Consider the following 14,762-nt stretch of genomic DNA (forward strand, 5'->3'; position numbering starts at 1 on the left):
ATTACAATATCAAGAGACCTCGGATTTATCCATGCTGTACATACGCATTGAAAATGAAAGTCAGGGATTTCGAAGAATGATGCAGAAAGCAAAAGCTTATCATTGCTTAATTGTATTTTTAAGAGACCGTCACGAAAGTCCGATCCTATATAAATTTAGCGAGAAATGATATACTTAAGGTTGAGGTCATTATTGGTGTCAGCATTTTTTACTCATCCGACGGCCAAGCGTGATGTCAACATTCACTCGTCCAAAAGCCAGTCTAAACGCCATTTCTACCGTCTGCTGGTACTCAATAATTGCCAGACAGTCGGTCCAGACCGTATATAAAATAGGCAGTCTGTGTAAAATTTTTCCGGACATGTCTGTCGGACCGACAAATTTCACGATGTCTGACTGACTTAATACCTAAATGAAAACAACCACACCAGTATGCAACTACAGAGATTGAAATAAATTAGTGTCATGTAGAAGAACTATGATCTCACCAATTTCATCCAAGTTGAGTCCAGCGACACTGAAGACTCCAGGGAAGTAGATACTGCCATATCTCTCCCGGCCGATGGTGAATCCGTCCACAAAACACTCTCCCTGTTCATCCACCATATCTCCAAGCTCCTCCATACTGGGGATCGTATAGTAACCAGGCCTTGTCAGTGTCACGTCTGCAGCGTGGGGAGGGGGTGGTGTAGTCTGAAAATCAATGGGCACATTTAAAATTGTCCTAGGAATGAAACTAAAGAGTATTTAGTAATTTGGAATTTGCTGTATATAACTATAGAAAATAAAGCTATTACAATAAACATCTATCCTGTACATAATGAATCTGTTACGCTTACATCTAAATTTCTGAAAATGTACTCTACTATCAAAACACGACAAATGTTCCATATTCATGTAGAATACTCAGTGATTTATTTATAGAAATACTTATATACGTACCGGTCTACGCTCCATGCTGTCTTCTGCCTGAGAAATATCTAGGTCAGTCTCGTCAGGTGAACGAGACGTAATACGATTGGGAATCTTAGGTACATTCAACATAGCCATAGTATCGTCCATACTTTGGTTACCTGGTTTCTGTACTGGCGGTGATACCTGGGGTAATTGTATCACTGGTTCAGGTGGCATGTTCCTGTAATAAATCATGTTATAACAGTTAGTAGGTCCAGCTTTGTGTACTTAAGGTATTCCATGCATATATTTGTAGTATGTTGTAAACCAACTTTATGTGTGATATTTACTATCACAAATATTGCAATCCAAGCATTTCAACAAAAAATTATCTCCGTGAACTAACATCTTCATCACTTATATGATAGGAATTTCCATTCAGTTCTTTAATCTGTGAATGTTGATCTTAGCGATATTGTTCTAAATGTTAATCGCGAAATTTAATAGCAGTGAAGATTTTTTCTTAAAATACAGTATTGCTTATGTTGGCTTGTAAAAACAATAGAATAACAACATAGCAGTCCAATTCAGTAGTGTTTGTTAGCTGTACTAGTGTAGCTGATGTCTTATTCAAGTTTCACTTTGTACATGTTCAATTATGTCGTAAATATGCAATGATCAGTAGCTGTATCATCTATCTAACATAGAAGAAACTAGGATTAGCATTTTATGTCTCATCTGATCTTACTAACAACGCTTTGCGTTAAAAGAATCGGACATGAATTCCATTAAAACAAGAAATCTGTAGTCTGGTGTGAACATCATCAGATAACTTACAGACTGGTATTGGGGAGGTCTGGACCATCAGTCTCTAAGACAGACAGCTGTTGACTGGGTTCCCCGACCACAGACGAGGACCGACTGCCAGGGGACGACGAATCAGAAGCACCTTTCTTTATCACCAACTTCTTAATACTCTTCTTAGGCTGGAATGTCTCATTCCCAAAGCTGAATCCTTCATCCTCTAGGCCTTCAAACATCTGCGACTGAAACGGTTTAAAGGTGATACATAATTATTTTACATAAATTGAAAGCATATTTGACAACAAGAATTGCTTTGAATTCTTATACATACACACAATTTTTCACAGATATAGTCATGAAACGTTGGTTTGTAAATGTCATTGCTATTTCAAGTAAACCTTCAAATATATAGGTTTAAACCACTTTTCAAATATTCTTGTATACAATATTTTGTGTCAGTATTGTGTTAAACATATTCCTGCATACATAAATTAGCAATCAAAGGATTTTATTGACAATCGTGTACTGCCGATCAAAGGATTTTATTGACAATCGTGTACTGCGATCAAGGGATTTTATTGACAATCGTGTACTGCCGATCAAGGGATTTTATTGACAATCGTGTACTGCCGATCAAGGGATTTTATTGACAATCGTGTACTGCCGATCAAGGGATTTTATTGACAATCGTGTACTGCCGATCAAGGGATTTTATTGACAATCGTGTACTGCCGATCAAGGGATTTTATTGACAATCGTGTACTGCCGATCAAGGGATTTTATTGACAATCGTGTACTGCCGATCAAGGGATTTTTATTGACAATCGTGTACTGCCGATCAAGGGATTTTATTGACAATCGTGTACTGCCGATCAAGGGATTTTATTGACAATCGTGTACTGCCGATCAAGGGATTTTATTGACAATCGTGTACTGCCGATCAAGGGATTTTATTGACAATCGTGTACTGCCGATCAAGGGATTTTATTGACAATCGTGTACTGCCGATCAAAGGGATTTTATTGACAATCGTGTACTGCCGATCAAGGGATTTTATTGACAATCGTGTACTGCCGATCAAGGGATTTTATTGACAATCTGTACTGCGATCAAAGGATTTTATTGACAATCGTGTACTGCCGATCAAGGGATTTTATTGACAATCGTGTACTGCCGATCAAGGGATTTTATTGACAATCGTGTACTGCCGATCAAGGGATTTTATTGACAATCGTGTACTGCTGATCAAGGGATTTTATTGACAATCGTGTACTGCCGATCAAGGGATTTTATTGACAATCGTGTACTGCCGATCAAGGGATTTTATTGACAATCGTGTACTGCCGATCAAGGGATTTTATTGACAATCGTGTACTGCCGATCAAGGGATTTTATTGACAATCGTGTACTGCCGATGTAATCGTGTACTGCCGATCAAGGGATTTTATTGACAATCGTGTACTGCCGATCAAGGGATTTTATTGACAATCGTGTACTGCCGATCAAGGGATTTTATTGACAATCGTGTACTCCGATCAAGGGATTTTATTGACAATCGTGTACTTCGTGTATTCCCGATCAAGGGATTTTATTGACAATCGTGTATTTTCGATCAAGGGATTTTATTGACAATTGACAATTATTTGCAAACGAACTACAATCACAATCTAGTTCTCCGAATGAAATTACAAGAAAAGAAGTTGTATCTCCCTGAAGTGGTGAACTTGAAATGTCTGCAATATGGATGGGAAAGGGCACAATGGATACAGGTAACAATACCTCCCCCCCCACCCCCCATTGATGGTGGGGACCTTACCACCCTTAAAAACTTACAGCATTCTTCCCAATGACTTACCTTTGAACCGTTGAGGACACCATGAAGAGATTTGGGTTTGACACGAGCTGTAGGTCGTGGACTGACCTTGAACTGGTTACTTAGAGCTGCTTTCTGAGCAGCTGGATTGGTTGGTTTCAGGAGCTCTTCACGCTTTACTTCACTCTGAAAACCATACACACCATGTGAAATAAGGGGATCAAATAAACAAGCCAGACATGATGTAAAAATTTCAACAATACAAAATACTGAAATGTATTTTACATAAATTACCATTTTCGAAAAATTATAACTATGAATCAAAGAGTTAAGAAAATGCAATGGATTTCTTTAGGTTTCTGTCGATCACTGATCTAAGGCCATTAATGGACGGCCTAGTGTTCTTACCTGCTTCAGATTCATGAAGAGTGGTGAGTCACCATAAGGGGAGTTAACCAGGTTCAACAACTGTTGTTGTATTTGTAGCTGATTGGCTGAATTAGCAACGGCGCTAGGAGCCCTGTAACATCAATTAAGGTTAAAATTAAGGTCAAGTGTTCTTTTTTATAAATGTCTGTCAACACCTTCAAGAAAAAATAGTAACCATCTAAAAATATGGCATAAATATGCAAAATTATCATTTTCAATATTTATTTATTTTTTATTATTATTTAGAATGATTTGAGTATTTGTTCTTAAAAACCATCCTTTTTTCCATCTCAACAGTTTACAATTAATGAGGATTTTATTACAAAGCTTTATTTTCCTTGGTATGAAGTGTCATAATTTAAAAGTTAAGAATTGTGCTTTCAGTGATACCTCGTACCTCACAACATTCAGGTAAACTGGTGAACTGATTTACTTACGTGCTTAAAGTGGTGTTTCCCAGATTTAGTTGAGTGTTTCCAGACAGTCCTGAAACATATGGGTACATAATATAGTTGTGTAAAAATTCTAACGTTTGAATATTTCTACAGTGCTGAAACCAACTCAAAATTTGTTCTTATCGACTAATCAATATAATGGACAACAAGAATTGATAAATATGATGGACAACTAGAATAAAAATATTTCTATTTTAGTGAGATTGAAATCCCTGATTTTTCTTTCTTGAGATGTACAATGTTAAATTAAAATTCTACGGTAAATGAATATTATTCGGTGCAAGTTTGTACCATGAGAAATTTTACACATTATAAATAATTCCTTACCTGGGAAGGCTGGGGCTGTATTGCCGAAGCCTCCGAACGCCGGCTTGCTGAGTGTATTATTGAATGTATTGTTATTGAGTGCCAGACTTGGGGTGCTGGTCGCACCAAATCCTAAAGGTTTGTTTCCAAACAGGCTGTTACCAGTGCCTTCAAAACAAAACATACAAATCAATAATGTGTGGAAAATAATCAATATTATAAATATCCATTGTACATAGAAACTCTAAGTTTGACAATCTAAGATATAAGCTGTTAAAGCCTTTTGAACTGGGAGAAAGGTCTTAATGAATATTAGCCACTCAATGTCAAATCAAACTTGTACATCATTTAACAAATCCCAGCTCTTTCACACATTTCCATCACTTTGCTTGACAGATTAGCTTTCAAACTTTCAATTTGGAGAGACCATAGAACGAAAATATAAAGTAGGTAGAAACATTCAGGGCTTCTTCTAGGGTATAAAAAGGCATAGATATTTTCTTAAACTCTGTTTTCTTTGGAAACGTGACTTTTGGTAATGAACAAATCAAAACATCAATTTTGGGTGGATTATATTGGGATACTGAAATCTGTTTAAATCATTTATACATGTACAACACGGCATGCAAGCTTGAGGTATACATTGCCACCATTTACTGTCAAATTAAGCAACACCTGCATACAACCTAACCACCATCATTTCATTTTTATTGAAACATGAAACCTCTGTCATATTATTTGCAACACACTATATATTCTAAGTAAGAAAATAGGTTCATTTAATTTTAATAAATACAGGTTCAGTTTTCATAGGTTCTATAAATTAAAATTTTTAAAGCAACGGAGAAACCAAAGCATACCAAATAAAGAAAAATGTTGAAGAAGCAGAAGTGGGTTTGAGAAGCAAATTCACACAGATTCCAAGAAATTAAAATTGAATGTGGTGAACAGTTGGTTCTGTATTTGTAACTAAACAGGAAAATCTATACACACAGGCTAAGGAATCTCTGTGCTAACAGTCCTAATAAGTAAGACAGTGGCTTAGATATTTAAAATGATCACATCTTGTTAAATGTTTATATTATTAATCTTGCAAATGAAATAACAGTACCTACACTAATCTATGTTGGTTAGTCAAATTCATTGACAGATCATTAACCACCATCTAATACTGATTAATTGTTAAACATTACACAGAGAGGCCTTCAGATAGATCTAAACAGAGGCTATACCTACCAAAAGTAGCATTACTGAACCCTCCAAAACCAGTGCTAGCTGGTAGGGGTTTTGAAAGAGAGAAAAAAGTTTTTTGTAAGATTTTGCAAAAAAAAAAAAAAATAAAAAATATCTCGTTTTGTATATAAATCATCTTTTGAAAATATTTGCACTGTAATGCCGTTGAAAAATTCTTGAAATAACATTTTTCCTTATCAAAATTTACAGAATACAAAGACCAATGGCTTCTTTTAAGACTTTTACATGACAGGAAAAGTTATATAACTCAGTGTTTCCTATTTCAAATTCTAGGAAAGAACCATGTAGAAAAAACAACACTTAAGAAACATATTGGTGACTTTGAGGCATTGGAGAAGCACTTTGGAATCTCAATGATAAGGATGTTATCACCAGTATTTGAACTTTTGCTGTATTAATCATAAACAAATAGCAGAGTTTACAGTATAAAGTGAGGAAGAGAAATAATATGCAATGCCCTTACCTCCAAATGTCGAAGTTGTCGTGTTCCCAAACAGGCCAGTGCCTGTACTATTGGCTGGCTTAGCAAAGAGATTGGAGGACTGTGACACTCCAAATCCTGTTGGAGCTGACGTAGCAGCCGTACCAAACAGAGGCTTAGGTTTAGCTCCAAATAAACCACCCTAATAATGACAAACAATAAGGTCTCCAGGTTAGGCAATGACCGGTAATCAATTCTTGACATTGTGCTTTAATCACCATTAAAACATTAAATACATAAAACTAAAAAAAATTTAAAACAATGAAAAAAGTCTCAAAGCACTAATATGTTTTATATATATATATCTAAATTAATTTAACAAGAAATTCAAAATCTGTTTGAATGATTTACAGCTGAATAAACAATAGATTAATGAATGAAGAAATATCATCAGTTAAAATTACCTGATTCTGTCAATACTTACCCCTGTGGCGGCAGTCCCAAATCCCCCTGTGTTACCAAAGCCTCCGGAGGTCGCTCCACCAAAGGATGTGTTCCCAAACAGGGATGGCTGAGCAGAGGTCACAGCTGTCGCTCCAAATCCAGCAGGCTGTCCAAAAAGTTCAATATTTCTTATTACATGAGTATCATTGTATGCTGTATCAATTACTGGAGTGTTCATTACAAGTCAGTTTTAACACAACTTGTTTATCAGTGACATTATATTAATCTCATGCTGCTTTTTGAAACTTTATCATCATATCCTTGTGTTCTTTATACCCAGATGGTTTTCATACACAGTGCTACTTGCTCTAAATTTGTTTTTGGGACAATAAGGAGATGGTATTAACACAGAAATAGTCACTATAGGCAGATATTACTACAATTTGTATAAGAATAAACAGTAAATATTAGAACTATATTTTCACAAATTTTATGCCAATCATATAAACTATCTTGGGCATTACGTCTGTACCTTTGCCTGGTTGTTTCCGAAGAGGGATGTCCCTGTGTTTCCAAACCCAGTACCAAATCCAGTAGTACTGGTGGCTGTTCCCTGTGTAGCACCAAAGATGGACTTATTCTGGCCAAAAGGGCTAGCTGTGGCTGTCTGGTTCTGTGGCTGACTGAACAGAGAGGACTGTGTCGCTGCTGGTGTAGTCCCAAAGGCTGTAATAGATCATTCATGTTTGACACTTAAAATATATTTATAAGAAGCAAGTTTTTCAGAACAAATATCTTCTTTTTTTATTTGTGATCTGAACTACAGTTTTTAAGTTATTCACTCTATTGTGATCAGTAGTTTGAAACCATCTTAACTAGCTGGAAACAATTAATTCAAAATTGATAAAATATAATAATCATCCTTATTAATAAATAATTATCTCCCCTATTGATAAAGTAATTATCTCCCCTATTAATAAAGAGATTAGCTCCCCTAACAAACTGACATGATAAAAGCCACTTACGTGCTGCTGAAGCTGCAAACCCTGTTGCCTGTGGTTTGTTAAAGCTGAAGCCGGTACTAGAACTGGCAGGTGTCGCCCCAAATATTGCTGACTGTTTACCTTTCCTTCCAGCCAAGTAGTCCTCCACGCGGAGTTCCTGTGACAACAGAAAATAACGATGTGAAAATAATATGTGATATAAAATAATGGTGTGGAAGAAGATCAATTAATGTGAAAGCTAAATAGGTTTAACAGACTATTGTGTTAATGAAATGTTTGGAATAACTTAATTTTGTACACAATAACCTTGTATTCTTAACATATAAATGATATTTTTCTTGTAATAAACTGTCAATGCTTATAACATTCGTTTTCTGAATTTTAGTTTTTAAGACCATTATGATTAACTTTGTTTATTACTACCTCCAAACTTTCGTAACCAAAGTAACCATTTTCAGAATATCATTCATGAGAGCCTTGTATTCTTACCTCGAGACTTTTATTCTGGTACTCCTTCATGGCCGTTATACACTGATGGCGAGTACTGATGTGACTGCTCACACCATTCTTGACCATGGTGTCCTGACTAACAGGGGCGCTGAACTTGAGAGCCGTACCTACTTGAGCATTCTGTTGCTGTTGTTGACCGAACCCTGTGTAAATAAATATCAGGAATCCACAAATACAAAGTTATTTATTCATTGTAAGCATGTCATAATAACCTGTCCAAGATCTTCAAGCAGAAGAGCCCAAATGTGTCCTCAAAGTTACCATTGAGTTAAAGAAGAATTTTTATATTAGTAAATGCAAATCAACAGAACCAAAGAAAACTACCCACTACTCCTACTCTGACTGAATACTTACCACTGGTCCCTGCTGTTCCAAATAATGATGTGTTACTGGTTTGCTGTCCAAATAAATTGCTTCCTGTTCCTGGAGTGCTGGTAGCCCCAAACCCTAAAACATCATACACAGACAATGGTTATTATCAATATATGTGTTGTATTTCAAAAAACATCTTCATCTGAAATATGTCACTGGGAACAAGGTTGATATTTCTGAGAGAAGGTTTCAAAACATGCCACAAAAAATGAGCTTTGTGAAAAATTAACGGAACATGAAACAAATAAATTATAATATGCTGTTTAAAATGGTCTAAAAATTTTATATTGTGTTTTGTAATATATTCTTTTAAGTAAATAACATATGAAAGTTAGAGCAAGTTTTTGACAGGAAAGTTGTTGGTAACAGTATTTCTACTTACCTCCAAATCCGGGGGTCTTTGAGCCGAATGCATTGCCTGTAGCTGGTGTAGAGAATAGGCCACCTCCGGTACTTTGTTGTGGCTGCTGACCAAATAGACTGCCACCACTGCTACTGCCTGTGGCAGGGGTACTGCCAAACGCTGAAAATGAACATTACCATGATACTTCAACTAGGCATCTACATCACTATCAACCTGAATCCCACAAAATGTCAAAGAGGTGACAATTGTATTTAATTTCAAAGAAAGTATTTGTAGCAAATATAAAGTTTTGAATTTTGAATGTCACAATAACATCTTAATTAGTTCTAATTGTGGCTTAAAAGTTTAAAATAAAATATTCCTGTCAACACATCAATTGATGAACAATTCAAACAATCTATACTATGTTTTTTTCCACATCTATAAACAATGACCTAAGCATCCAGACTTACTGAATCCTCCAGACTGAGATTGTCCAAAGGTTCCACCTGCTGGTTGTGATCCAAACAATCCCCCGCCTGTACTTGTGTTTGTCTGTCCAAACAGGCCGCCTGTTGGGGCGGCAGCTGGCTGGGCTCCAAATACGCCTCCAGCATTTGGGGTACCAAAGGCAGTCGTTCCTGCAGGTTTAGCACCAAAGCTGTTATTGCCTTTAGTAGCATAAACCATTCAAGAGACAGAACCAACCAAGATAAATTAAAGGCATGCATAAAACAAAACAAACAGGAAACTGAAATCAGGCAGTTAACATGCCTAAAAAAAACAAAAAACATCAACAAAGCAACGGAGAATAACTAGTGGACAAAAACAAAACAAAAAGGAGAGATAACCATCAAAGAAAAATATTAACACATCATAACTAACTATCAAACTGGCTGGTTTTTTCCCTCAACTTTGACTAAGACTAAGTTCAACAGATAGTCCTTTTGAATTTTCTGTCAAAAAATTTCAAAATGTAATTGCAGATTATTTCTTTATTTTTTTGCTTATTCCTGCAATCTGGTTTAAATACAGATCCTTATAACCACTACGTTCAATATAGGATCTGACAAAATCGGATGACCTTTATACCATGTGTACTTCAGATCAAATACGTTTTCTACAGATTGTTATGTCAATTGAAAACGTCATTTCACACATTTTCTCATATACATTAAGGTTTGTTGTGCTCTTTGAACGAGATGACTACGTACATGAAATAATTCTGAAAGCTTTACAAGATTCTGGCAGCAGCAGTTTGATTGGTCATATCCAAAGGCCACCAGAATGTGACCCCTAATGGGATGTTGTCAGATCCTCTATTGAACGGGGTGGTTATAAGAATCTGTATTTTAATCAGATTGTTATTCCTGTAAAGTTCTAAAAAAAAGAATATCTATCATCTGAATTTTACAATTAATTTTCAAACATTGAATATCACCTAAATATGCATATCTTGGGCCTTTGAACTATAGAGCTATCTTTATATAGATTTTAAACAGACAATTATTAGAAGATTTGTAATTGCACAAAGTAATACCCACCAGCTCCAAACGGTGTAGCTGTCCCTACATTGGCTGAAAAGATAAAGTTCATAGTCAGTGAAAATAAACTGTATGTCTCGTGTATCATACAGTGGATATATTTCATGGTGTGGTAGTATATGATGGACATAACATGAATTTGGCAGAAACTTTTTTTGTCTTCAACAGTTTTAGCAACCATTTTGGAAATTACTCTTCAGTTTTGTTTCATTTTCTCTGTGTATCTCTTATAATAGAATTATACATCTTGAAACATTTGACAAACTTATTGGTACTTACTATTTGCAGGGAAGCCAAAGGATATTGGTTTAGCACCAAACATCCTGATTACTGTTCAACTGTGTTACTGGTCTCTTGTTACTTTGTTACTGCAAGAGAGGAAAATCATTGATATAGATAAGTTTTGAGGCAGTGATGAGGAAATCATTAAATTACTAAAACTGCTTCACCAGTGTTAACCATTACAATAAGTGTAGTATAACGTTTGCCTCTAGGACGGGGAAATGTGCAGCCAGACTGGGGTTCGAACTTGGGGACCCTCAAAATACTAGATGGATGCTCTCATGCACGACCAGACCATGATTGTATTTTGCCCGAAAAAATATTAATCGCGACCCAAACAATGCCGAAACGACCCGGATCCAACAATGGTCATGTATTATATTAATTTCATTGTCACACACACAATTAATTACCATTGCCATGTTGACATATACGATACTTTTTTTATGGAATGATACATTTAAAAACTGCAAAGGGACATTTTCGCAAGAGTGAAAAAGAAAAAACACAGCCAAGAATGTATCAGATATCATATGGTGAATATGATTGCAGTTTCATCAAGATAAGGGCGTTAGTGAATATCCAAGAAGATCGAAATTCCCAATCTACGTCAGCGAAACTTACCAAAAACCCTACACCAATATTTTACCACAAATGTGTTAATTACTAATCTGGCTTAAAGCGCTGAATCATTTTCAACAAAATATAAGGCCATGCGTGCAGAACAGAGAAAAATGGCGGTTGATTTTCTTTGAAATAGTCAGGTCTCGTGGACGCTTGTAGTAAGTAGAGCTAAGAGTCAACCTGGCTATAATATCCGGAAATCGAAGTCTGACGATCAAGGAACCATGAAATCTAATTTTCCAAAAATTCATGCTGAATCCGTAAAAAATTAAAAATATATAAAAATTAACTTCACCTCTACGAAAAATCACATAAAATGTACATAATGAGTTATCGACTTTTTAACATGTTTAGTTTTTACAAGGACGGACGAATCTTTGCTTTATAGGAGATTAATTATCAGTTTTCTGAGATATATTGACTATCTTCTTATAGCAGCCTTCTATCATATTGTACTATCGACCTATTTGATCTATATATATTATCGGCCCCAAAAATACGATAAATATTTAAAATAAACATGTATGATCAAAGGTAAAGAGAACATTGCCACTCAAGTCCAACCTGAAAATGGTCAGTCCACTTTATAAAGTAAAATGCGCACACCACGCACCGACCATTGCAATAACTCGATCCTGTAATATATGATAGATCTAAAATTACAACATTGTACAGCCTCGGTAACCTTGGTGCACTATACAGTATATAATATATGTTTTGGAGACAAAATGAACTATATACGACCCCAATAGATAATTTTGAAACTGAACATATATGTCGACTTATTATACAAAGAGGTATATATTATAAATTATGAGTCAGAGAAACATATATGTTTTTGATATTGTAAAATAGTTCATTTGTATAAGAAATACCTTATTTAACTGAAGGAAGGTAGTTTATCATTTAAAGTTCAACTCGTGTACTGTGCTATCAAAAGGGTAAAAACGTAGAAGAAAAAAACTTTAATACTCTAACGTATATCATATACCCAAACTACACAAAATGATGCACATTTCTACAAACTCTCATTTATTATTAAGTTGTCAACATGAATACGTCACTACCAACCTATCACTCAGAAACATACGTATACACTACCACTGATATTACTAAATACTACTTCTATAGTACAGTCTATATAGTGTCATTGTGAATCTAGATAACAATAAGATTCAGTCTATGTCTGTCATCTGAAAATATGCAGGGCTAAATATAAAGACACGAAACTGTGCTCTTACCTTGTTCTCAGAAGAGAATCTAAAACTGATTCCACAACCATTACTGCAGATATATATAATACCCAATGACGTTCTGTTTATATTTATACTACTGCTATATTTAGTAAAGGGGATTTCCAACATCCACAGTGTGGGAGCTAGACTGTACTAGTTGAGGTTTGTGAGCGCCAGGACAAGCCAGTCCGATCCAGAGAGAACCTGGCTATGCATGCGTACACACATATCAGAGCTAGGCATGAAGCGGACTTAATTTTATATCTCTGGTAAGCAATATAAATTATATCACAAATGATAATAATATCTTAGAACTAGATATCTAATTATCATTAAAGTTTAAGAAAATTAATGTGAAAAAAAATTTAGATGTAATATTTTTTCAGTGCTGTATAAATTTTGCCAGTGAAATTATGAAGAAAAGATGACGTTATTTTTTTGTGTACTTTGAATGTGATTGTCTTTTTACAAAAAAAAAACAAAACAAAACAAAAAAAACACAAACAAATAAAAAGATATATTTAAAACATGTCTGATGAAAAAGAAAATAGTTTACAACAAACTTCTACAATTTCAAGAAAATCTTATTAAACATCAAAATCATGATAGTAAATTGAAAATATGTCAAAGCAAGAAATATTTAGTAAATATGACTTGACCAACGACTTGTGTCTGTCTACAACTCGGGTTACTCCCACAGAGTGTAGATTAGCTTTAAATGATTTCTAGATATATACAGTTAATTATATTTGTAAATTCGATAGAATAACATAGAAATACTATCAAGTATTTATAATATATACTCTAAATATTCTTCCTACGAGTATGAACGAAAATAAACTAAATCTATTACTTACGTTTTGGATATATATAATTAAGCAAAACCGTCAATGTGTAACACGGAAATACACGGAGCTAGTATCCAAGTGATCACGTGATCATTACTCACGAATCAAATAGTAGGCCTATATTGAGATGCACACTTAATATAATTTTCATGAAATATAATTAAATTATTGCACATTAGTTTCCATGTTTGATTGTGACAAAAAATAATGAACAATACACATCACGTGCACCAACCTTATAATATATTCGAACTTTGGACCAGTCCCATTACAATAAATATACGAATGAGGCGCGGGTGGTAGTCAACTATTGCAGGGGTTACTATCACAGTCACAATCATTGAACGACATTGATAATAGCCCCTGGAGTATCAAGGATGGTGGCCAGTTGTCATCTCCCAGTATAAAGCTGTTTATTACTACTACCAGTTCTCAGTTCAAATATCTGGAATTCTCGATTGCTAGCACACGTACCACCAATTGCCGACAAAAACTTGATTTTTACCACTTTGAAACTCTAAAAACTTTCCTTTCATGTTTCAGGCGGTAAAGTATAACAGCAAAGGAATCAGAGCAAAGTAACTCAAAAATCAGGATCTAGCAGATGTCATCGTGACCTTACAACAGAAAATGCTGTAAATCTTTCTATTTAAAAGACAAATTATTTGGTGTTTCGGGCTTATTTTTTTCTGGAGGAATTTTGTGACGAAAGCAAATTGACTCCCAAAGATGCATACGGGAACTGGCGCATTGAAAATTGTAATGATGTGAATAACCCAGAAACGATAAGAAACGGACCATTTATAAAAACTATCAAAATTTAAGGTACATATTAAAGATAAAATATACACATACAATCTGTATGCTAAATTTGATTTAAAATGCGGCCAAATGTATAGTAAATGAATGGCTTTCAAACTATGGATCACACTCAATTTAGGTAGATGTACCATCATTTAACTCATTGTCCAGTAGCTGTGATAATAACCCTTTGTATATCCAATCCTATAATATCCAGTTTACCTAAGAAATTGGACAATGGTCATGTGACTTGGAGGCAGTTGGACTCACCATCGGACATTCATAACGTATTTTCAAAGTTGGATTTCCAAATAGTGAACAACAAGTGTGGACTTATTGTTGGATTGCCATCTACGGACACATATACAGTGTCACAAAT

The 14,762-nt window shown here is 35.0% G+C and overlaps 2 protein-coding genes across 10 annotated transcripts in view; one reads left to right on the top strand and one right to left on the bottom strand.

Annotated features, from left to right (window-relative positions):
- LOC138327293 (nuclear pore complex protein Nup98-Nup96-like) overlaps positions 1–14,762 on the bottom strand; it is a 54,566-nt gene that overhangs the window by 26,383 nt on the left and 13,421 nt on the right. Inside the window, exons 1-19 of one of the 9 annotated variants that reach the window (XM_069273267.1) lie at positions 13,592–13,690; positions 10,873–10,961; positions 10,594–10,626; positions 9,523–9,690; positions 9,089–9,229; positions 8,689–8,781; positions 8,314–8,477; positions 7,846–7,981; positions 7,353–7,546; positions 6,861–6,986; positions 6,419–6,578; positions 5,938–5,976; positions 4,723–4,869; positions 4,378–4,426; positions 3,920–4,031; positions 3,554–3,697; positions 1,732–1,940; positions 943–1,135; positions 489–693 (exon numbers count right to left, since the gene is read on the bottom strand). In XM_069273267.1, the coding sequence (XP_069129368.1) occupies positions 489–693; positions 943–1,135; positions 1,732–1,940; positions 3,554–3,697; positions 3,920–4,031; positions 4,378–4,426; positions 4,723–4,869; positions 5,938–5,976; positions 6,419–6,578; positions 6,861–6,986; positions 7,353–7,546; positions 7,846–7,981; positions 8,314–8,477; positions 8,689–8,781; positions 9,089–9,229; positions 9,523–9,690; positions 10,594–10,626; positions 10,873–10,915 (2,356 nt within the window). In that variant the 5' untranslated portion in view covers positions 10,916–10,961; positions 13,592–13,690. Of the gene's footprint in view, positions 1–488; positions 694–942; positions 1,136–1,731; positions 1,941–3,553; positions 3,698–3,919; positions 4,032–4,377; positions 4,427–4,722; positions 4,870–5,937; positions 5,977–6,418; positions 6,579–6,860; positions 6,987–7,352; positions 7,547–7,845; positions 7,982–8,313; positions 8,478–8,688; positions 8,782–9,088; positions 9,230–9,522; positions 9,721–10,593; positions 10,627–10,872; positions 10,962–11,499; positions 11,651–12,740; positions 12,874–13,591; positions 13,691–14,762 lie in introns of those variants that run through there. The other 8 variants (XM_069273263.1, XM_069273268.1, XM_069273264.1 and 5 more) reach the window with 8 other exon arrangements.
- The window catches only part of LOC138327294 (uncharacterized), a 34,728-nt gene continuing 32,833 nt past the window's right edge, over positions 12,868–14,762 (top strand). The window contains exons 1-2 of the mRNA XM_069273274.1: positions 12,868–13,003; positions 14,126–14,217. Coding sequence (XP_069129375.1) covers positions 14,213–14,217 — 5 coding nt within the window. The 5' untranslated portion in view covers positions 12,868–13,003; positions 14,126–14,212. The remainder of the gene's footprint in view (positions 13,004–14,125; positions 14,218–14,762) is intronic.

This window comes from Argopecten irradians, chromosome 7 (assembly GCF_041381155.1).
Source record: "Argopecten irradians isolate NY chromosome 7, Ai_NY, whole genome shotgun sequence".
Taxonomy (NCBI): Eukaryota; Metazoa; Mollusca; class Bivalvia; order Pectinida; family Pectinidae; genus Argopecten; species Argopecten irradians.